This window comes from Onychostoma macrolepis, chromosome 18, assembly GCF_012432095.1.
Source record: "Onychostoma macrolepis isolate SWU-2019 chromosome 18, ASM1243209v1, whole genome shotgun sequence".
Lineage (NCBI taxonomy): Eukaryota > Metazoa > Chordata > Actinopteri > Cypriniformes > Cyprinidae > Onychostoma > Onychostoma macrolepis.
This window is the reverse complement of record NC_081172.1, coordinates 19,161,338-19,185,171: the sequence shown is the minus strand read 5'-3', so window position 1 is coordinate 19,185,171 and position 23,834 is coordinate 19,161,338. Positions and strand designations below refer to the sequence as shown.

Sequence of the window (23,834 nt, the reverse complement as noted above, 5' to 3'; positions counted from 1 at the left end):
GTCATTGGTTCACCTGATGGTTCACCTTTGCTCCAATATCTTAAATTTTGGAGGCATACAACTGCATTCTATAGGCTACATCACGCAGTACCCAATCAATAAGGTGACCTAATTAGGTCTGGTTCAAATTAATGGATTAAATCTATCTATCTATATATATATATTAGGCCTATTGATTTATATTTCAGAGGTTGTGTTAACTGAAAATTTTCTGTCATTTACGGAATTTTTTGAGCAGTGACGGAAAAATCTGAAGGCCGTCCGTCACTTTGACAGATTACGCTGAGGGTGATCTTTTGTAATTTGTAACTGTAATTCCCACCCATGTCCGGTTGGTGGCGAGTATGCTCCAGTTTGGCAGCAGAGCGCAGGATCATCAGCCTTTTTACTATGCCTTTGATTACGCACAGGTGAGTACCCACTAGTAAAGCGAAAGAGATTATCAATTCACGTGCGCTGCCACTTCGCTTGATCTGAGGTGTCTACACTGATCTATCATGCCACATTAAAGAACGTCAAAATGGTATTTATTGCTTGAATTTCCTAATAAAATGGAAAAAATATGAAGTATGAGACTATTTCATATCAAAAGTAACAACGCACAAGCTTAGCCTATTGCGCTTTATTGGATGGTAAGGCACACTATATGTAAGGTTCATTCATCAACTGGAAACTGAATCGATTGGGATTTAAGAATCGATATTGATTCAAAAAATGAGAATCTATTAAAATCGAGAAACCTATTTTTTTAACCCAGCCCTAGCAAATTTTGTTGTTTTTAGTGGCCTCCACTGTCACTGCCGTGATCACTGTGATGTCGAACATGAAAAGTGATGCACAGTCTCTGTTCATCTGTTCTCTTTATAAATAAATAAATAAATGCATAAGCCTATATGCTCGTCCTGTAGGTTCATTATTAAAAATGAAAATGTGAACAAAAATACAAGCAATCAAATGTGTTATTTTAATTAAAATATGAAAATTAAAATGACGGGTAATAATAAATTATGAGTATGTATACATACATACATACACTGTATGTATGTATATATTAGTGCTGTCGATCGATTAAAAAAAATTATCTTGTTAATCACAGTCATGGACTGTGATTAATCATGATTAATCGCAAATTTAAAATACTAGGATTTACCTGTAAATGTGTTGAAATAGAGAAATGCATGACAAACTAGTTCAAGGAAACAAAACCTTTCACATTTCCGCGAGGTATGAGACATAATCCATATTATTCTTTTATCATTATTCTTTTGTTTTTATTCAGCCATTATCAGCCTTTATACTGGCAATAATGTTTACCAAGCCACATCGCTTCAATCCCAGTATACATTTACCCAACTATTATCAAAAGTATTTCTAAATAAATACAACAAAACATTTTCTTGCGACCTTGCGTGAAGTATTATGACAAAATGCATTATGAAGAAGAATTCGACCTGTTCTGCAGGTGCATTAGAGCTAATATTAGCATCATGCTTCATAAGGCAATTTATGAGATTGATAGTGCACTTTTACTCAGAACTCACTTTAAACCACCATCAAGTGTTTGTAATAACTTCCTTTTGCGATCACATGTGGAATTTGGTTGTTTACTATTGTTAAAATATGTTATTTATAGCCTTTTATATGGCTGCACAAATTAGCATTTTAGATGCACACATTCACTCAAGAAAATCACATACAAATATCCTATCGTAATCGTGTTTATTATTTTAAATAATCTATAGTGGCTGTTGTCATGTTTATTTCTGCTGTGTAAAAGCCTTAACATGTATGCTCTGTCTGAAACTCACGTTGTGTGTGATGTTACAACCACATTTCCGTTCTTAAGTTGCCAGGGATACATTCCAAGTATAATACACATTAGTAAAACAATCTATTTTAATATTTATTTGTCTATTTGGGCGGCCGCGTTACATTATAAAAGTAACCCAAAAAAACGCAACCCACGGCTCTGTAATTTTTCCCGCGACTGTATTTTCAAAATAGCCCACTTGTGCCGCTGAACTGGCAACACTGGTTCACTGTACCCTCATCACACAATGATAGATGACCTTCCGCGCTGCGATGACGGGAAGAAGTTGGGGTCAAACCTTATCAAACGATTAATTTGCGTTAAAAAAATATTAATGCGTTAAACTTTTTAGATTAATTACATGCGTTAGCAGCGTTAGCGTTGACACCTAGTATATATATATATATATATATATATATATACACACATACATATACTGTGTATATATATATATATATATATATATATACTGTATATATTAGGGGTGTCAACGTTAACGCTTTACAGAGCCGCATGCGATTAATCTAAAAATTTGAACACATTAATTTTTTTAACGCAAATTAATCGCTTTGACCCCAACTTCTTATAAAAATTTAAATAGATCCTTTTACTAATGTGTATTATACTTGGTAACATCACAAACAACGTGAGTTTCAGCCAGAGCATACATGTTAAGGCTTTTATTTTTGTGTAGAAATAAACATGACAACAGCCACTATAGATTATATAACATAATAAACACACGATTACGATAGGATATTTGTATGTGATTTTCTTGAGAATAATGTGTACATCTGAAATGCTAATTTGTGCAGCAATATAAAAGGCTATAAATAGCATATTTTAACAACAGTAAACAACCAAATTCCACATGTGATCGTAAAAGGAAGTTATTACAAACACTCTGGTAGTTTGAAGTGAGCTCTGAGTAAAAGTGTACTACTAATCTCATAAATTGTCTTATGAAGCATGATGCTAATATTAGCTCTAATGCACCTGCAGAACAGGTCCAATTCTTCACAATGCATTTTGTCATAATATTTCATGTAAGGTCGCAAGAAAACGCTCTCCAGAGTTCTGTCATTCAGCCCTATGCTCTCCTTGTTGGTCGAGCTGGCGTTGCTCTCCTCACTATTGAGGGTCACCTATGAGCATGCTGCTCCCTTCTGAGCATCTGAGTTCCCTCTCATGCTGAGAGTTGGGTTCTCCGCTCTCCCGAGCTCTGTCATCAGCAGCCTCGGGTTGTTAGGCCTCTCTTGCCTCCCTGTTTGCGTTGCTCTCCTTGTTGGTTAGATTAGATTAGATTCAACTTTATTGTCATTACACAAGTACAGGTACAGGGCAACGAAATGCAGTTGGTAGAGTTAGCATTGCTCCCCTCGCCATAGAGGGTCACCTATGAGCATGCCGCTCCCTTCGGAGCGTCTGGGTTCCCTCTCATGCTGAGAGTTGGGTTCTCCGCTCCCCTAGAGCTTTGTGTCCCATATGCTCTCCTTGTGGGTCGAGCTGACGTTGCTCCCCTCACCATGAGGGTCACCTATGAGCATGCCGCTCCCTTCTGAGCGTCTGAGTTCCCTCTCATGCTGAGAGTTGGGTTCTCTGCTCTGCAGAGCTGTGTTTATTGGTCGAGCTAGCATTGCTCCCCTCACCATGAGGGTCACCTATGAGCATGCCGCTCCCTTCTGAGAGACTGAGTTCCCTCTCATGCTGAGAGTTGGGTTCTCCACTCTCCAGAATGGTGTTTCAAATCCATGTTATGGTAAGTGCGCACGCTAGTCTCTGTGCACTTTCTGAAAGCCACGTTGTGGTAAGATCGCACACCAAGTGTTTTGTGATCTTTCTAAAATCCTGTATGGTATGGGTTACGCGCTGCGGCTTCGTGCCCTTTCTTTGAGTCGGTCAGGTCCCTGTTTTCACCTTGGGCCCCACTCTACCTATGTATCCCCAGTGATACTGACTTGAACAGGGTGTTGCTACCAAGGATCTGTTGAGACAATTCCTTCAGCGAGCTCATGCAGAGCAAGCAGTAGCCCCTGGGTGACAGGCCAAGGCCTAGTTACTATCCTAGGCGCTTGGTCATATCCCCTTAAAGGAATCTCTGCTAAATCTGATTCCAAGCCTTCGAGCTCTACCCTGGGTCCAGGAGGCCCGGCCCCTAACAGGTAAGTTCTGGGGTATGCAGCTCAGGTTTTTGGCCGAAGGGGATAATGTCACTGACAGCTGTTGAACCGTCCCAGGGGCAACTCCCTTAGCCGTGTAGAGTTGGTACTTAGTGCTCGCCTTTTGTGCTTGGCTTGCACTCCCCTCAGCATGGTGGCGTGGGTATTCCGTTCCCCATAGCGACCCCTAGAGGACGCAGTTTGAAGTTTCCTCGAAAGGGAACGTCTCAGGTTACATATGTAACCATGGTTCCCTGAGTAGGGAACGAGACACTGCATCCTCTAGGCTCGGTGCCATGCTTCGGACGCAAGCTTCAGACGAAGAAGTGAATGACGTATTTTCCTGGCTCCCCTTTATACTGTGGTCGCGCCAGTAGTGACGTCATAGGCTGTCGCCTATATATGCTTCAGACATGGGTCACGCTGACGGCGTTCCCCATAGCGACCCCTAGAGGACGCAGTGTCTCGTTCCCTACTCAGGGAACCATGGTTACATATGTAACCTGAGACGTTATGTCTCATATCTGGTGGAAGTGTGAAAGGTTCTGTTTCCTTAAACTAGTTTGTCATGCATTTCTTTATTTCAACACATTTACAGGTAAATCCTAGTATTTTAAATTTGTGATTATCATGATTAATTTTTTTAATCGATTGACAGCACTAATATATATATATATTTTTATTGTGTCGGTCAAACATCCTCATTGAGGTATAAAACAATACAACCCACTGAGCTGACTGTACGTCTATCCCTTATCACGTAATTTTCACTAGTGTGAATTGAAATGTACCATGTAAGGTCATTAAACTCCTTAATTCAAATGTAAAAACTGTAAATTGTTAAATACTTTGTGTTAAATATTTTGTTATTTTATTATGGAATGATTTTCCGGACTATTTTCAAAAGCAATTGCAAATTGTATTTTCAATTGCGTTTTCCACATGTGGGCGCATAAATTGTGACATAATCCAAATGCAATTGCAAATCTTGCATTACCGTTTGCATTTTCGCATTTTTTCGCATTTCCGTGACTGCGAACGCACAGTGACTGCCACATTTCAAATGAAAAGGCAAAGTCCATTTGCAATTGTATTTCCCATGTCTTAAGAGTTATGAGCCTGTCACATTTAAATAGCAATATTAATTACCACATTTGGTTTTTCACTTTCTCTGCGTCGCGCATGTAACCTGCCAAAACTCAAATGAAATCGCAATTCCTTTTGCATTTGAATTTCCGATGTCTACACGGAAAGCTGTCAATCATTGTGAGGGGGCAGGACTATACTAGGGGGCATGTTTGTATTGGGAAGTGATGTCACTCACAGACGACCGTGCTGAACACTTTGATTAATGGAGGTAATCGATGAAGGCTCCGCTAAAGGCAGCTGTCAATCAGTTCATGCCTGTGTGAACCAACAGACAACCTTCTTGGCACAATACATAATTCTGTCTTTTTTACCCCAAATGCAGCGATTATCCCCTGCTAACAGCGGGAGCCACAACGGTATGCACAATAGGTCAATATTCACTATTAACGAAACGCTTTACACCTGTATCAGCATCTCTCACGGCTTCTCTCACTCCGATTGACGCAAATGAGTAAACAGACACTTATTACAGTACATTTTATTCCTTTCTACACCTGCCTCAATATTACAAAAAAAAAACAAAACAAAAAAACCTTCCCAATCTATATTTATTTACCCATTTTCCACCTTATAATTTCATATTTTAACAGTTTTAATCCGTTATGGAGCACGCGTCCCATGGGCCATGGCACCAAAGAGTCGCGCAAGTCTCAAGATCTCTCACTGTGTACAGCCACCCGACACTGCGATTGATGCACATGATTTTTAATATTAATTCACATTGGCTGTGGCATGTTCTGTGACAGCTGCGCCTAGATTGTTGGTGTGAAGTCTCTTCTAGGGCAGGCAGAACAGGAGTATTTTCTGTTTTGTTACGTGCATTAATTGGAGTGTAAACAGACTGAGAGATTTTGAGGCAGGTGCTCTATTATAAGATAGGAATAAGATATAGGTGGCAAACAGCTAAATGCGTGCAGATTTGCACTGTCTGTTTGTTTATGTGCCTCAATCAGAGTGCAAACAGTAAAAGATCTTGAGGCAGGTGATGCGCTCTCTATTACTAGGGAAGTTCTACGTGGCCATGCATTTTTTTTCCCTTCTTGTTTTCTTGTGATCTCGACATGACAAAAGTTGTTTTCTATTTATCACAACTTATTTTTCTCACAAACTCAACATAACAAAACTTGTTCTCTAAGTTACACAACTGCGCCAGCAGGTGGCAGTATACTACTGATGGGGAGCTGATACTGTATCAACTAAATCTTACTGTACGCGTTTGGGAAAGAGGACCTTCTTGATCGCTATAATTTATGCAGTTCATTGCTGATATTTAATTAAACTTATAAATGTTAAATGCTTGAATAGATATGATCATTTTGCTTGAAATTGTATATGTTTTTGTTACGTTATTACTGCTGCGCGACTCATCACAGTTTCTCATTTGTGACCCTGTACCACAAAACCACAAAATTTTTTTTTTTTTTTTTTAACTGAGATTTATACATCATTGATGTATGGTTTGTTAGGATAGGACAATATTTGGCAGAGATACAAAGTTTTGACATATTTACAGTAGGACATTTACTAAATATCTTCATGGAACATGATCTCTACTTAATGTCCTAATGATTTTTGGCATAAAATAAAAATCAATAATTTTGACCCACAATGTATTTTTGGCTATTGCTATAAATTTACCCCAGCGACTTAAGACTGGTTTTGTGATCCAGGGTCACACTTTCTTATTTTTAATCTTTAATGTTAATACATGTGTATTAATAAGAAATGTGATTTGCATATGGGTATAATTTAGTTCAGTGATGTTGTAGCCTGATCTTTTGTATTTTCTACATTTGTAGGAAACCATAAGTGTATAATTGCACTGTCTGTTTACTCATTTGCTTCAGTCGGAGTGAGAGAAGCAGTGAGAGATGTTGAGACAGGTGAAAAGCTTTTCGTTAATAGTGAATATTGACCTATTGTGCTTACCGTTGTTGCTCCCTCTGTTAGCAGGGTATAATCAGTGGTAATTTGGGGTAAAAAAGACAGAATTATGTATTGTGGCAAGAAGGTTGTCTGTTGGTTCACACAGGCATGAACTGATTGACAGCTGTCTTTAGCGGAGCCTTCACCAATGACCTCCATTAATTAAAGCGTTCAGGACGTTGAGTGACGTCACCTCCCAATACAAACACGCCCCCTAGTATGGTCCCGCCCCCTCAAATTGATTGACAGCTTTCCGTGTAGACATCTGAAATTCAAATGCAAAAGGAATTGTGATTTCATTTGAGTTTTGGCAGGTTACATGCGCAACGCAGAGAAAGTGAAAAACCAAATGTGGTAATTAATATTGCTTTTTAAATATGACAGGCTCATAACTTGTAAGACATGGGAAATACAGTTTCATTTTAAATGTGGCAGTCACGAAAATGCGAAAAAATGCGAAAATGCAAACGGTAATGCAAGATTTGCAATTGCATTTGGATTATGTCCCAATTTATGCACCCACATGTGGAAAACACAATTGAAAATACAATTTGCAATTGCTTTTGAAAATAGTCCGGAAAATCATTCCATATTTTATTTTGAATAAAGTTCCTAATTAATCAGTCATTAAATTTATTCAAATTAAAGCAACATGCAGTGCCATCTGAAGATTCAACGGAAATAAATATGAGATTTTATATATTTTTCAGTAGTTATTGTACTGCTTCAGATAAACCAAATATCGTCTTAAATAGTGTTTGTGTAAAGTAATGTTTACCTCTGAGAATTGGCCCTTGTGTTTCACATCAGTACCTTCCTCCTGTGTCTCTAAAGGAGTGTATAAAGCTAGGACACTACCCTGAACAGGAACTCTAAACCAGCACAGCTTCTGAGATGAGAGGAGCCACTGTGGTTCTACTTGTTCTGCTGACTAGAGCACTGAACCCTTGCTGTAGATCGCTTAGCCTAAGAGATGCTGATGGACAGAATGAACAAAGTGAGCATTCAGAGGATAGAGTTATTAATGTTAGCAAAGCCTTGACATTTACTACAAGAGATGTTCTGATAGCATGTCAAGGGTGGGTATGATTTGATTCAAGTTAATTTAATTTACTCATGTACTTTTTATTTGTATTATATATATTGTATTAACAATATGAATATAATGGCAAGGTAAAATCTGATTTTTACATGAAATGTTATTAAGAAAATGATTATGTGATTCCATTGTGCTATGACTGAATAATCATGTGCATTTGGTTTTGGAAATAATGAGTCTATGATCTTCTGTTTGTCTTTTTTCAGCTACTTTGTAGAAAAATATCATTCTATACACATGGTGATCTTTTCTGTGGAAAAAGTTGAAGCGATCAAAGTGCAGGTGGTTTTTTCAAGGTGCTCAGTATTCTGCCTTTGTGAAGTCCTAAATGGGCAGGTCCTGGTTACACAGCACAAACTGGAGCTCAACCAGGCCTTTCTGGGCTCACAAAAGGTAAACATTTTAAACACGGATTGCTAGAGTAAATGAATATGAAAGTGTGAAATGTGAAACAACAGATAGCAACCAAAGCAAAGTTGAAAAGCTCGAAATTAAATGTAAACATCTTGAAAAACCTTTTTTTCTTTCTTTTTATGTCTAGGCTTTCAATCAGTCTACACACACTTGTTTAAATTACTGCCATGTGTATCACCTGCTGTTAAAATATATGAACAGTTACAGCTTTTATCTGAAAAATGGATTTTCAGAAAGTGTCTGGACAAATGCGCTTCACACAATGTGTGAACTGAATGTCAAAGATCACAAAAGAGGAATGAACTGTGTGCACTTCGAAGTTAACATTGTCTTGGCTGCAGAGGACCAGGTGGATATCACAGATAAACTGTGCATGGAAACTGGGGCCTGGTTTATGCCAGCTAACTTTACTGAAACGTATGAGTCTAATCTGTCAAGGCTCACTATGTTTTTACCTGGTGTGAAACTATCTGGGCCAGCAGTAAAAGCTCTCATTGGTACCTTCCCCAGGCAGACAGATGACTGGACCATACCTTCCTTGATCTGTGTGTGTACTAAGTGCACTATGTGTTGCAAGCTTGTACAGTCGCTCCACAGATCTGTGTGTATGATCTCCCTCGTGAAGGGAAATGGTGATAGCTGCACTTACAATCACCGTGCTGAGCTTTATCAGGTACAGATTTCTGCTTCATGAATGTTGTCTTCCCAATTAATCTATAATAGAAAAAGACAAATAAGAAATACAAATAAACTATATATTTCTATGCATTTATTTATTATTATTATTATTTATTTTATTTTTTATTGGCAGTTCATATGGCGATGTCGAGTGGAGAAACAGAGAGATTTGAACCAAATAGCTAAAAGCTGCTTCAGATCAAATATGCTCACCTGCACAGACATGTGGAAGCATAAAGGTGACCTCTGATTGAATGTTTTTGGTTTGTCTATGATTTGTTACTACAGGGAGCACATATGCAATAATTAATATTGTTCAATTGGTATGGTATTATAACAATTGATGTGCTTTCATTTAATTTTTACTTGTAGAAATCAGTCCACTACAATGGCAGATTTGCACTCAACTGTTCAGCAGAGGCCTGTCTCACCAGTGGATTATGAGAGTGCTGCTAATCACCATTTCTCTGTTTTTAATTGGTCAGACTGCAGTTGTGACATATATGAGGTATACACAAAGATATGTTTTTACCCAAAGAGGCAGGAATTCCAATCTAAGTTTTATGCTGCTCATCTCATGGTGCTCTTTGAGTCCGATTACTGTTGCTGGACAGTCAAGTGGTTGTTCCTGCAAACTTCACCACACAGCATTTGGGATCACATTTGTCCTCTGTATCTCCTGTGTTCTGGGGAAAACACTAGTGGTGTTAATGGCCATTAAGGCTACAATTCCAGGCAGTAATGTTATGAAATGGTTTGGCCGATTGCCACTTAGACTCAGTGTTCCTGCCTTTACTGTGACACAGATATTTCTCTTTGTGTTTTGGTTTTTAATATATTCCCCTTCATTTAACTTGAGTATGGACTGTTACCAGGAAAAGTTGACCCCAGAATATGATGTGCTCTCTGCAATTGGTTTCTGTCCTAGTTTGGATCACTTGGTGCTCAGCTTTATTCTGACATTTCTTGTATGTAACCTGCCATTTACTATGGCCTGCTACTCAGTGTTGAACATCCATGCAATTATGGGTGTGACAACAAGAATATTGAGATAAGATAAAGAGCTAGCCTGGTTGCAGGTTGAATCCAAATATATATATATATATATATATATATTTGTGCATTTTTTTTAAAGCCATCCTAAACAATTGATGTCATGCTTTTCATTGGAGTGTTATTAAAAATGATGGAATACTACAACATCGCTGCTGCATTTTTGAACTATTCAGGTGAATAAAAAAGAAAAAGAAAAAAAAAATCTTCTGTATTTTACAAACTTGGACCCATATTATAGAAGCCCCCCACCCCTTTTGTATTCTAGTGTTATTACTGTTCCTTGTAATAAATAAATAAATAATTTCAAGAAACATTTAAACATTAAGTGTTCTTTTTTGCAAACATACTTTGCAAAAATATCACTGTAGATATTATTTACAAATTAAAAGTACTAAAAAGTCTTTGAATGTAAAGCTCAATTAAACAGAAACTCTACCAAATAAGTCAATATGCCATATCAAACAAGACCACAGGGAAATGCCAAAGGACTGCATATAAACTACTATATGGATCCATTCAGAATCACTAAATACACCAAAATACAAACATCATCAGTGAACAGTTCCTCTATTAGAACAAGCAATCTTGTCTGTATTTGGAGCGTCGATGACCACATAAACACAAACTTCCTCACAAACTAGGAGGTCATCTTGGTAACGTGAATTTTAAATCCATATGCGTGTGGGGAAGTGTCATGCATGAGCAGTAAAGAGTGAGTATATGTGCCATGCATTAAGAAATAAATCTATAATTTATCATCAAATGGGGCACATATGCTATGCTTAATGAGTCCCTAGCATGTAGATGCCGTTTTTTTTTTTTTTCAACATTCAGTAATTAGTTAACAAGCTTATTGTAAGCAATGAAAAAAAAAATGCTATATACATTACACATTATATAATTTGTTATTGTTGTGCTATGATTTTCTGAATTACACATTTTTTAATTCCCTACTTGTTTTTCCCACATATGATTTACCACAAGGACATGTTATAAGGTAAATAACTGTTTTGTTTTTTTATTATTATTGTTTGTTTGTTTTGTTTTTTTACAACTTATTATCCATTTTATCGGAACTGATTTTCCACTTTGTGGATGTTTAAATAATGATGTACAGTGATACATATAATTAGATCGATTGCATGCACCACAATGATAATTGCCTTCTGAAATGTACACAAATAATGCAATTGTTTCCAATAATTATAGTAGGACTTAATTGCAGTAAGATGTTTGCATGACACAAGCAAATCTCTTCCCTTCAGTTTACAATTTACGTTATTCTGACTATTGGCTAAGAAGTGTGGTTATTTTTACTGCAATTATTCACACACCCACAGCACAAATGATAATCTCACATAGGTTTGTTACTGGCTACTTACCACTCACATCAACTGCAAAACATGACAACAGATGCATTGGAAGATTTTGTGCCGTGATGAATATCACGATCTCATAAAGTTCCATTATAATCAATGAATCTCTCTACACTTCACAATAAATATATTATTTACATCATGCCTACTCTTTTGTTTGTTACAATGTGATGGTTGTCCCCCCTAAAAATATGATTAAAAACCATGCTGTATATTGTAAATAACAATGTTTTATACTTTAAATAATTGTGCAAGTAGTCAAATGCAAACGTAGCAAAAATGCATTTTAAGTTTAGGAACATTTTGAGTCTCCCCCTCCCTCGCCTCACAGTGATTTGGTCCAAATGCCTGCTTTCCTCTTTTACATCACGTACACATTAGTTGAAGGACTTCTGATTTTTTAAAGTCGACTTTTATGTGATGAAAGTCGAGTCGAAGTCAACTGGTTGTTGATGACGTCATTAATGAACAAATAAGTCTGGAGCTGTGACAAACACCTTGTGCACAGCTATGGCATATGACACAGTGCTGCCCACATGGCTATTGTTCCTATAACAGCTCATTTTTATCAGTTCTTTTGTTTTTGGGTCGTTATATTTCTCACATATTTCTGCTCGTTTTAAATCAGATACAGATATTTAGATACAGAACATTCATATGAATGCATTAGTGAGAGCGATATTGTGTGTGTGAATTAATTCTACCTGGCAGCATCTCCCTACTAGTACTGAAACTGTGGGATTTAGTTATTAAGAAATATATGCTTGAACTTTAAAGTTTCTAAGATATTTTACTGAGAAATCACAGAACAGTGTTGACAATACATTTCCGCGCTGAATGATTCTGTGCGCGCGATCTGCGTGTGACGTACGAGCTACTGCCTGTAGCCTGTGTGTGTGTGTTACAGTGCAGCGCATTAGATTAGAACATTTATTAATTTGCCTGCACAATAAGCTGTTTAAACCGTGCATTCTCCCGTTCAACATCGATCATCCAGTAATATAATCACACATGTCTTGTGCAGCGCTTGCAGAGTATGCATTTAGTTGTCATTTTAACTGTTTGTAAACGGAGCGTAAATGTGTAAGTCCTTCAAAGATTTATCATCCTGTTGTGCCCTCTATAGGACCAGCATCTAGTCGACGTCAGCGTCATGGCAGAGCATTGAAGTCGACTAGTCGATTAGTCGGTGCAACCCCTACTACACACACACAAGTCTGGTGAGAGAGAACAAAGTCAATAGTTGTGGAACTCCAGTAAGTAAGGCTGTAAAGGCTATTTTATTCACTTAAACATTGGATGAAGTGATTATTAAGATGATGCCAATGTATTTTTCGATGAGTCCACTATGTTAGCAATAATAACGTTACCTGCTTGACGGAAAGGGTTGCCAGGTTTTCACAACAAAACCCACCCTATTGATACTCAAAACTAGCCCAAACTTACCGCGTTTCGAGGGGTCCTCCAGTAAAAATTGTGTTCTGGGGGCTAAAATACATGTTATTGGGGTCGCTTCAACCCACACACACACACACACACTCACCTACACACCTGTCAGGCGAAATTGATGTATAATAATCATGTATAATAACGGAATTACACTAAGTTGACCCCCACACACACACACACACACACACACACTCACCTACACACCTGTCACGCGAAACTGATGTATAATAATAACGGAATTACACTAAGTTGAAATTGTTGTTAACGTTACAAACCAACCAACAAATGAATAAGCTTAAATTAGTGCACAAATATCTTACAAATAATCAACCACTTACGCTGACTGTGCAATCACATCATAAAGCTTCTTTGTAATACACATAAATTTACACAGTTGAATGATTTACAGTTATTACAATTACTAATATTACAATTATTTATTCTTACTTAATATAAGATTGCATGTAAAGGAAACAAACACCTACATATATAAACTGTTTAAAAAAGTGCACAATTACTATTAATTTACAAAATGAGAATTGTGTGCACTTATTGCTTAACAGCTCACTGGGGAAAACCTTCAGTAATAATGGGCCAGTGTTCACTATGGATAGAAGAGCTGTATATAACAGAGCCATCAGAACTAAGTCTTATCTTCTCTCAGCCACCTCTGAGCTATGGGAAGCTTTAATATTTTGCTATTTTGCTCTCTGCTGTTCATGCACACAGGCTCAACATGTCAGTTGCGTGGTAAATTTGAAATGCTTAATATTTTTAAAGCAGGAGACATTATGATTGGAGGAATTTTTCCTATTTTTAATAAACAAGAAAATGTTATTGCTTCTTTTGAGAGAAAAATGCGAAGGATTAATTGTTCAGGGTAAGTGCAGAAGCATGCTTGTGATTCAAACAGGAAATTATTAAGGGATTTTTTTTTTTTTTTTGGTGAAGTTATTGGGAAGATTCAGGCATGCATTGTTGTTCGTGTCAAATTTTCTGTACAGATTTGACCTACGTGCCTTCCGTTGGACGCAAGTCATGATGTTTGCAATAGATGAGATAAACCAAGATGAGGGTCTGCTTCCTAACATTTCTTTGGGCTATAAAATAATGGATTCTTGTGCTTCTCCCACTAATGTTTTACGTGCGGCATTCACACTGGTGAGTGAGCAGAAGGAAGAGGAATCTACAACTGAGTGTCACCTTCCGCTTACAGCTCTTGTAGCTGAATCAGGCTCATCACAGTCTTTAGCTGTTGCTGGAACACTTGGACCATTCAGAGTGCCAATGGTAATAGTAACATTAATCAATCCTGCAGTGTAAATGCAATTAAGTACTCCTGATAATGTAATAAAGGCCATTTATAATTACTGTTTAATTTTTAATTTTTTTTTTTTTTCATTTAATCTAGGTGAGTTACTTTTCAACATGTGCATGTCTGAGTGATAGAAGAAAATATCCATCATTTTTCCGTACAATTCCAAGTGACTACTACCAAGCAAAAGCCTTGGCCTCTCTTGTAAAACGATATGGATGGACTTGGATTGGAGCTTTGCAGTCAGACAATGATTATGGAAAAAATGGGATTTCAGCCTTCACAAAGGAAGTGGAAAAAATGGGAGTTTGCATTGCATTTGTAGGCACAATTTTAAGGACATACCCCCAAAGTAAGATCATTGAAGTGGTTGAACTGATAAAACAGTCTACAGTAAAAGTGATCCTGGCATTTGTGCCAGAGGGAGATCTCTATCCTCTAATGAGAGAAACTGTGAAACAAAACATCACAGGAATCCAGTGGATTGCAAGTGAAGCCTGGGTAACTGCAGCAAGACCCTCTACCCCTGAAATGTTCAAGTCTTTTGGAGGAACGGTTGGATTTGTGGTACGAAAGATGGCTATGCCCAAACTTGGAACTTACCTGAAAAACATCAGTCCTTACTTTCCTTCACAATCCACTTTTGTCAGTGACTACTGGGAAACAGTGGTTGGCTGTAAACCATGTCTTAATTGTGAACCCCTGCCATTTGCAAATGTTACACTCAATAGCCAAATGTGCACAGGAGAAGAAAAACTAAATTACACAGACAAATTCTTTGATGTAACACAAGTAAGAGTAACATATAATGTGTATCAAGCTGTGTATGCAATTGCACACGCTATTCACAACTTGTTGTTTTGCCAAAGAGACAAAAATAATGTTTTGAGACAGTGCCTAAATGTATCACAGATAACTCCAAAATTGGTGAGCAAGTTGGTTTATTATTTGTCAAAACACTTAAACATCATAAGCTGACAGTTTCATTAACTATATCATACTTAATTCCAAGGTCAGTGATCACTTACAGAGGGTGAATTTTGTAGATGAATATGCAGAAAATGTGTTCTTTGATGAGAATGGAGACCCACCTGCATCATATGAGGTGATCAACTGGCAGCTAAGAGATGGACAGGTACAGCATGTAACTGTGGGCTATTTCAGCACATCTACAGATGGAACATATAAACTTACAGTTAAAGAGGACAACATTCGCTGGAACACAGGAAATTTGGTACTTATAACTCCAAATAAATGCGTCTTAGTTATTATTATTATTATTATTAATTGGCTAAAACATATTATATTAATTTGACAGATACCCAAAGCAGTATGTTCAGACACCTGCCCAACTGGCACAAGAAAGGCCCCAATAAAAGGACGGCCCGTTTGCTGTTTTGACTGCCTCTCATGTGCTGATGGTTCAATATCAAATACTACAGGTACCCATTCACCTGTAATTCCCTACATTATGTATTTTAACCCATGTAATCCCATTTTTTTGTCACAGACATGAAAATATCCATATCCAAATGATGTGTCATTAGTAACACTTTGAAATGATTAATATATATATATTTATTTATTTTTATTTTTTATTTTTTATTTTTTTTGAAAAGTGTTTTACGGTCGGTCACAATTGTGACAGGTGGGATAATGTGTATACTTGTGTATAATGTGTATGTGAATTAACATATTTATGCAGTTATAAAAATATTAATTAATGTTATATACTGTATCTTAAACCCTTATACAACACTGACAGGAATACTGAGATAAAATACAAAATAATAATAATAAAATAAATAAATACAAAATACAACCATCAACATATTTCAAAATGGTTACTTTATTGTAACATACAGTATATCATAAAACTGTTATATTAGTGCTACCAGTATTACAACGTCAATATTGTAACTTATTTGTAACATTTGAACTTTTAATTTGGTGCAATATTTTGTCATTGCAACATTTTAGTGCAGCCTTCACTAACTGCAATTGGATTTACTGTATATGTATACATAAATTCACTGTTATCCCACTGATCACTATTGTGACCATCAAGATAGACCATCATGACACACTCAAAAGAACTGAATACAGTATATGTGAATTCATATATTACTACTAGACACCTTGAAGATAATGTGCACCAAAAATCTTTGTCATATCTTTATGTTAACATACTTTACTAGCCTTTTGTTGATGCAGCCATCATCTTCTCAATGTGCAAACAGGAAGCTGTTCTGGTGTCCATTTTGCACTAACCATGTGAAACTGCACATACTTACTTTTTTACGGTCACTATTGTGACCGGTGGGATTAAATGGTTAAAGCTCAATAAATACTCCAGCATAACATTTGTTATGTATTTTTTTTTAGGAGCAGCAGACTGCATTTCTTGTCCTGAAGAATACTGGTCAAATGAGAGACGAGACAAGTGTGTCATGAAAATGACAGAATTTCTGTCTTATACAGAAACTATGGGAATCATTCTGACTGCTCTATCACTGTTTGGAGCCAGCCTTACTGTAGCAACTATGATCATCTTCATACGCTTTAGAGAAACTCCTATAGTGAAAGCTAACAATTCAGAGCTGAGCTCATTATTACTTGTTTCACTGTTCTTATGCTTCCTTTGTCCTCTTACATTTATTGGTGAACCAACGGTGTGGTCATGTATGTTACGTCATACAGCATTTGGTGTTACTTTTGCTCTCTGCATTTCTTGTGTTTTGGGGAAAACCATAGTAGTTGTCACTGCTTTCAGAGCCACATTACCAGGAAATAAATTGGCTGGAAAGTTTGGGCCAGTACAACAAAGAGTCATTGTGTTCTCATGTACTGCAATTCAAATAGTCATCTGTGTTCTATGGATTATAATAAGCCCACCATTTCCTGATAAAGCTCTGAAGTATAACAATAAAAAGATAATTTTAGAATGCAACACAGGCTCAGATGCAGCATTTTATGCAGTTTTAGGATATATTGGTATTCTTTCAGCAATCTGTTCGAGTTTGGCATTTTTAGCTAGAAAATTACCGGATAATTTTAACGAAGCCAAATTCATCTCGTTCAGTATGCTTATATTTTGTGCTGTCTGGGCAACATTTATACCTGCTTATATTAGTTCACCTGGCAAGTACACAGTTGCAGTAGAGATTTTTGCAATTTTGTCATCTGCCTTTGGTTTACTGTTATGTATATTTGTGCCAAAATGTTACATTATTCTCATTAAACCAGAGAGAAATACTAAAAAACACTTGATGGGGAAATTTCAAAAGACTAGTCTCTGATGTAGAATTTAAAAAAATAAACAATAATAATAATAATAATTGATTTCTTATTATTTGCTAAAACCTGACATGTATTTAGGAACTGACAAGCAAGCAGAGAGGCAAAAAGGCAGCTGTTAACGCAGCCTAATTTAAATGCCTCAGTAGACCTTAGAGGTTGTGAACGTATATGTAATTCAATAAAAAAAATAATAATAATAATTCATTAAATTATTGTGAAAATTCCACCACCTACTCCGCAAAAACGTCCCAAACTTTCATTCCTCACATAGCCTGTTTAATTAAACAGCAATAAAACGTTCTAAAGGTTGAAGTGGACTCAAATTTGTTAACATACGTTATATTGTTGTCTTTTCTGCTGTAAATGTTAGGTGACTATTCACATACTGTTTTATTCATGGTATACTGTAAATGAGGACATAATATTTAACGTCTTCCATTCATTATTTGTAGCGCACCAGCCAACCAATAATCACAACAATTTTGTGCTTTGTTGCATTTACACACATCTCAGCTTTCAAATTCTGCCAGTTTTATAACGAAATACAAATTATAAATGTGTTTTTGCTCTTTATTTCAAGTTTATAGCAAGATATAAATTGAAGGAACATAAGGCATAAAACAAAACAGTTTAGCCTAATTTATAATGAAAACGTCTCGTCGTTCGTTATTGTAATCGGAAATATGATTGACTCACATGCCGCTTGACAAACACATTATTGCAATATAGCCTACATAATGTTGTTATTATTATTATTATTATTATTATTATTACTAATATTATATTTTCTATGTCTGGGTTTCATTCTAGCATACAAAATGATCATGTCAGTAAGAACATTCAAGTGTATGGTAAAGAGTTATATATGCTTCAGCAGCAGGGCCTTGTTGTTAACAGGACTGTGTTTGAAATGGTAGCTTTTACGTCAACAATTATATCATTGCACTAAACTCTTTAGGTTGTGATCATATAAACATTTTTCTCCCTTAATCCTAAATACAAAGCATTTAGTACACATTTTGAGAAACAACTGTGAACAGTTGTATCAGATATGTAATTTGGAATGATAATTATAACAACAACAAAGTGTATATTAATATGTTTAATAACCAGACATTTTTTTTTTTTTTTTTTTAATTGATGGGTTGGCCTCTTAGCTGATTTCATTTGAGTACTATTACTTCATCATATGCTTTTTGTCATTTTTCTCGGGTTTCAGAAGTACAATATAACATTTAGGAGCAAATATACACAGTAAGAGACCAAAGGCAGATGCTAGAATAGCAAATACATGGACAGCAACCATATACTTTCCACGAGAGCTCACATAAACTGGAATGAAGGTTATCCACACAGCAAAAAATATTAGCATGCTAAATGTGATGAATTTAGCTTCATTAAAGTTGTCTGGTAATTTCCTGGCCAAAAATGCCAATAAGAAACACAAGGAAGATAGGAAACCGATATATCCAAGCACACACCAAAATCCAATTTCAGATCCCACATTACATTCAACAACCATAGTTGCACTCATGAACTTAGTGTTATTTGATGCAACAGGAGGATTCATTGATAACCATATAATGCAAATTAGTGCTTGCACAAAAGTGCACAAGATTACACTTGATCTTTGTTTAGCAGGGCCAAACCACTTCATGACATTACTGCCAGGGAGGGTGGCTCTGAAAGCCATTAAGACTACTACAGTTTTTGCCAAGATGCATGAAATACAGAGAGTAAAGCTTATTCCAAAGGCTGGATACCGAATCTGACATAACCAGTCAGTGGGCTTCCCTATAAATGTTAGGCCAATCAGAAAGCAAGCGCAGAGGAACAGGAGGAGAAAGAAACTTAACTCTATATTGTTTCCTCGTATGACTGGAGTCTTTCTGTACAATATAAACACAACAAGCACTGCTAATGATGCACAGGCTCCGAATGCTGAAAATGCCCATAGAATTATTCCCAAGGGCTCCTGAAAGGACAAAAACTCTAAGGTTTTGGGGATGCACTGGTCTTGGGCTTGGTTTGGCCATGTTTCCTTTGAACATGTCAGACAATCAATTGAGTCTGTGGAGAAATTATGGAAAAAGCGGAGCATAAAACACTAGTTTCCCTTTTCTTTCTTCTCAAAATACCATTAATTGAGGAGCCACGAGGATCACACCTGTTTGATTACTGATCTCTCCTTCAGCACATGGTATACAGTCGAAGCAGCAGACGGGCTTTCCTTTTTGCCTGGCTTTCCTGGAGCCTGGCAAACAGCTTTGACTGCACAATGATTCTGGTGCCTAATGACCACAGCAAAACAAAACAAAACAAAACATAACAAAACAACAACAACAAAAAAAAACTACACAGTCTGAACTCAATGAGAGTGCAAATCAATAAATACTTTCCTTGCATAGAGAAATATCCAACATATAATCACTCTATGTATAGTGTTTGCAAATTAATCTAATTAATTGGCCAGTGTGAAAACCTAAAATGTTGCTAGATCATTTGTAAAAACGGTGTAAAAATACACATGTATAAATATTTTCAAAATTTTTAATACAAAATAAAAGCAAGAGTGAATTTTTGTTTAAAATTATAACACTGGATTCTTAGTTCAGCCATAAACATTAGGTTGAGCTGATGAAAAAGCAAACATAGAAAAGAATATCTGGTTATAGGTGTAGTGACACACACCTTCTCTCCTCTGTGCCACATAATTACTGGCTCATCTATTTCTAGGTCTTTGTCGTCTTCAAGGGAGGCATCATAGAATCCCACCCTCACTAGCTGAAGGGAGCCATCAGACCCTCTTTGCCAGTTCATCAGGTCATAGGATGCAATAGGATCACCGTTATCATCAAATCTGACCTCTTCCCCTAGTGTTGTGAAATGTGTTCGCTTCATGTAGTACAGGAGCTTAGATGAATTAGGGAGACAAGATAATGCAAAGTAAAGCAAACCCATTAAAATACATGTATGTGCATATAGGCAGTGAATGCAAAATATTGAGTAACACACACCTGCCGTGGCAGAATTGGATACAGACTCCCAATGCTGAAAATGCCCATAGAATTATTCCCAAGGGCTCCTGAAAGGACAAAAACTCTAAGGTTTTGGGGATGCACTGGTCTTGGGCTTGGTTTGGCCATGTTTCCTTTGAACATGTCAGACAATCAATTGAGTCTGTGGAGAAATTATGGAAAAGCGGAGCATAAAACACTAGTTTCCTTTTCTTTCTTCTCAAAATACCATTAATTGAGGAGCCACGAGGATCACACCTGTTTGATTACTGATCTCTCCTTCAGCACATGGTATACAGTCGAAGCAGCAGACGGGCTTTCCTTTTTGCCTGGCTTTCCTGGAGCCTGGCAAACAGCTTTGACTGCACAATGATTCTGGTGCCTAATGACCACAGCAAAACAAAACAAAACAAAACATAACAAAACAACAACAACAAAAAAAAACTACACAGTCTGAACTCAATGAGAGTGCAAATCAATAAATACTTTCCTTGCATAGAGAAATATCCAACATATAATCACTCTATGTATAGTGTTTGCAAATTAATCTAATTAATTGGCCAGTGTGAAAACCTAAAATGTTGCTAGATCATTTGTAAAAACGGTGTAAAAATACACATGTATAAATATTTTCAAAATTTTTAATACAAAATAAAAGCAAGAGTGAATTTTTGTTTAAAATTATAACACTGGATTCTTAGTTCAGCCATAAACATTAGGTTGAGCTGATGGAAAAGCAAACATAGAAAAGAATATCTGGTTATAGGTGTAGTGACACACACCTTCTCTCCTCTGTGCCACATAATTACTGGCTCATCTATTTCTAGGTCTTTGTCGTCTTCAAGGGAGGCATCATAGAATCCCACCCTCACTAGCTGAAGGGAGCCATCAGACCCTCTTTGCCAGTTCATCAGGTCATAGGATGCAATAGGATCACCGTTATCATCAAATCTGACCTCTTCCCCTAGTGTTGTGAAATGTGTTCGCTTCATGTAGTACAGGAGCTTAGATGAATTAGGGAGACAAGATAATGCAAAGTAAAGCAAACCCATTAAAATACATGTATGTGCATATAGGCAGTGAATGCAAAATATTGAGTAACACACACCTGCCGTGGCAGAATTGGATACAGACTCCCACATGTCCCATTCTGAAAGGGGCCTTTTCCTGGTTCACATGTGCTCATATCATGTAGTGCATGTGCTATGACATACACGGCCTTATAAACATTGTAGGAGACTCTGAGCTGTGAGACATCTGAATAAAGTGTGTACACATCGTCCAGACTCTCACTGCCATCGCAGGGTGGCCAGTTCTGTTCTGCTTCTCCGTGTACATGAGTATTTAAGGACCCGTTCAGCCGGCAACGGAAAGTCTCTTCCCAAAACTCTGAGAGAAAATGTGACTTCTGAGCAACAGAAACATTTACTCTTCTGAGGTAACTGCCAAGATGTGAGATATCAGCTCTCCGTATGGCAAACCCTAATGATCCTTTCAACAGATCACCAAAATCATTCCAGAGGACTTTTGATGTGGCCCAAGCCTCACTGGCAATCCACTGAAGATGAGTAACATTTTGTCGTCTACACTCTTTCAGGACGCCATGCAGATATGAATCCACAGAGAAGTTTATTATGACTGTGGCAGAAGAAGATTTTAAAATGTTCACAAGTTCCTCAGCTGCATCTTGCGTCAGTGCAACAGGATAAATGTGGACATAAGCAGGACAAATATTAAATCCTTCTGACTCTTTCAAGAATAGCTGGATGGCAAACCGAGCATAGTCTGTATCCACACCGATCACCCCAACCCATGTCCATTGAAAGTAATGAACAAGTTTTACCAATGCTTTAATCTGAAATAGATCACTTGGCATTGTTCGCATGAATGCTGGAAACTCTCTCTTGTTACTGAGACATGAACAGGATGCAAAGTAGCTCACCTAAAATATGAAAACACAATATTTCAGTAAGATTAGCAATACAATCAACCAGGTATCACTGTAATAACACTGCCAATGGAACAAATCAATATATGATGCACAGATTATTTGACTATAATTAAATCTAATAATATGACAACATGCTAATTGTGAAGTGATATAATGCTAAAATATATAATGTTTTACCAGAGGTATTTTGAAGGAGCCTAGAGTTCTCAGAACAGCCATGGAGACTCCGGATGATGCCTCTCCTACGATTACAGGGCTTGGCTGCTTTTGTATATCTTCACAGCTTTGTCCACTGCCCTTCTCTGGCTGTCCATTGACCAGGAGAAGAGACCTCTTCACAGATACAGGTATGTCATCACCACTGTCCCTGATGTGGTAGCCCAGAGATAGGTTTGGCAAAAGGTCTTGCCGCTGGTTTATTTCTCTCACAGCAAAGATCATCGTCTGCATCCACCTCAGGGCTCGAGGGGTAAAGCTGCAACAGATTTCACACACACACACACCTGTATAACTTATTCTTTACATAACGGCAATAAAGCAAATGATGCAACAAAGATTTTAAAATGAGACCAAATATATCTTTTAATCATTCTTATTTTATTTTAATTATTAATTATTGTATTGATCTTTTACACAACATCTTTCAAAAGATGAAACCATGACTCACAATTTATATTTGATTAGCTTAGGTTTGGTTGTGAAAGTTGAAACTAATGGTATTGTGCTGGAATGCAAAGGGAAAATTCCTCCCAAAACCACATCTCCGTCCTCGTAAAAGCTGTAAGTATCCTCATCTCCCTGATAGATGCATGTATCTTTGCTCTTAGACTGACTCTGCACACAAATATACAGCAGAAGCCAAAATGTGAGAAGAGTTACACAAAATCGTGCCATAATTGACACAGAAAAATGGACCTGCTGGGTACCACATACAGCATATATATATACATAAAATCTGTGATCAAGGGATGGCCTTAAGTTTTTACAAGGAAACACACAAACCAATAGCATGTGGAACTCCTACTGTCAATCTTTTTGTTTGCACCAAGCTTCTTTGACCCAATGTTAATGCATATTCACATTCAGTCATAAGGCCACCTTTACACATTTAATGTAAAAAGATGTTTGTCATTCT

At 37.0% G+C, this 23,834-nt stretch overlaps 3 protein-coding genes across 3 annotated transcripts; 2 read left to right on the top strand and 1 right to left on the bottom strand.

The window, feature by feature from the left end:
* Positions 1-8,047: 8,047 nt before the first annotated feature.
* Positions 8,048-10,290, top strand: LOC131524056 (uncharacterized). The gene is made up of 5 exons (XM_058750799.1): positions 8,048-8,123; positions 8,350-8,536; positions 8,685-9,230; positions 9,369-9,474; positions 9,608-10,290. Exons 2-5 carry the CDS (start codon positions 8,381-8,383, stop codon positions 10,288-10,290), a joined length of 1,491 nt encoding a protein of 496 aa, XP_058606782.1. The 5' UTR covers positions 8,048-8,123; positions 8,350-8,380.
* A 3,668-nt stretch (positions 10,291-13,958) lies between these two features.
* Positions 13,959-17,786, top strand: LOC131524043 (extracellular calcium-sensing receptor). Its single transcript, XM_058750769.1, has 6 exons — positions 13,959-13,996; positions 14,121-14,406; positions 14,528-15,358; positions 15,444-15,665; positions 15,750-15,873; positions 16,817-17,786. The coding sequence occupies exons 1-6, from the start codon at positions 13,974-13,976 to the stop codon at positions 17,728-17,730; spliced, it is 2,400 nt and encodes a 799-aa protein (XP_058606752.1). The 5' UTR covers positions 13,959-13,973; the 3' UTR covers positions 17,731-17,786.
* A 968-nt stretch (positions 17,787-18,754) lies between these two features.
* On the bottom strand, positions 18,755-23,593 carry LOC131524030 (extracellular calcium-sensing receptor-like). Its single transcript, XM_058750754.1, has 6 exons — positions 23,367-23,593; positions 22,877-23,174; positions 21,857-22,690; positions 21,531-21,752; positions 21,007-21,130; positions 18,755-19,801 (listed from the first exon to the last, which is right to left on the bottom strand). The coding sequence occupies exons 1-6, from the start codon at positions 23,591-23,593 to the stop codon at positions 18,909-18,911; spliced, it is 2,598 nt and encodes an 865-aa protein (XP_058606737.1). The 3' UTR covers positions 18,755-18,908.
* Between the last annotated feature and the right edge of the window lie 241 nt (positions 23,594-23,834).

Bases quoted from the DNA above. Each gene is read 5' to 3' on its own strand.
- LOC131524056 (XM_058750799.1), top strand. From the start codon at position 8,381: ATGGTGATCTTTTCTGTGGAAAAAGTTGAAGCGATCAAAGTGCAGGTG. The intron at 9,231-9,368 runs GTACAGATTTCT...TTTTATTGGCAG, and splicing joins ACCGTGCTGAGCTTTATCAG to TTCATATGGCGATGTCGAGT. The intron at 9,475-9,607 runs GTGACCTCTGAT...TTTTACTTGTAG, and splicing joins AGACATGTGGAAGCATAAAG to AAATCAGTCCACTACAATGG.
- LOC131524043 (XM_058750769.1), top strand. From the start codon at position 13,974: ATGCGAAGGATTAATTGTTCAGG. The intron at 14,407-14,527 runs GTAATAGTAACA...CATTTAATCTAG, and splicing joins GACCATTCAGAGTGCCAATG to GTGAGTTACTTTTCAACATG. The intron at 15,666-15,749 runs GTACTTATAACT...TTAATTTGACAG, and splicing joins GCTGGAACACAGGAAATTTG to ATACCCAAAGCAGTATGTTC.
- LOC131524030 (XM_058750754.1), bottom strand. From the start codon at position 23,593: ATGGCACGATTTTGTGTAACTCTTCTCACATTTTGGCTTCTGCTGTAT. The intron at 23,175-23,366 runs GTGAGTCATGGT...AATCTGTTGCAG, and splicing joins AAGCTAATCAAATATAAATT to CTTTACCCCTCGAGCCCTGA. The intron at 21,131-21,530 runs GTGTGTGTCACT...TGTGGTCATTAG, and splicing joins TGTGGCACAGAGGAGAGAAG to GCACCAGAATCATTGTGCAG.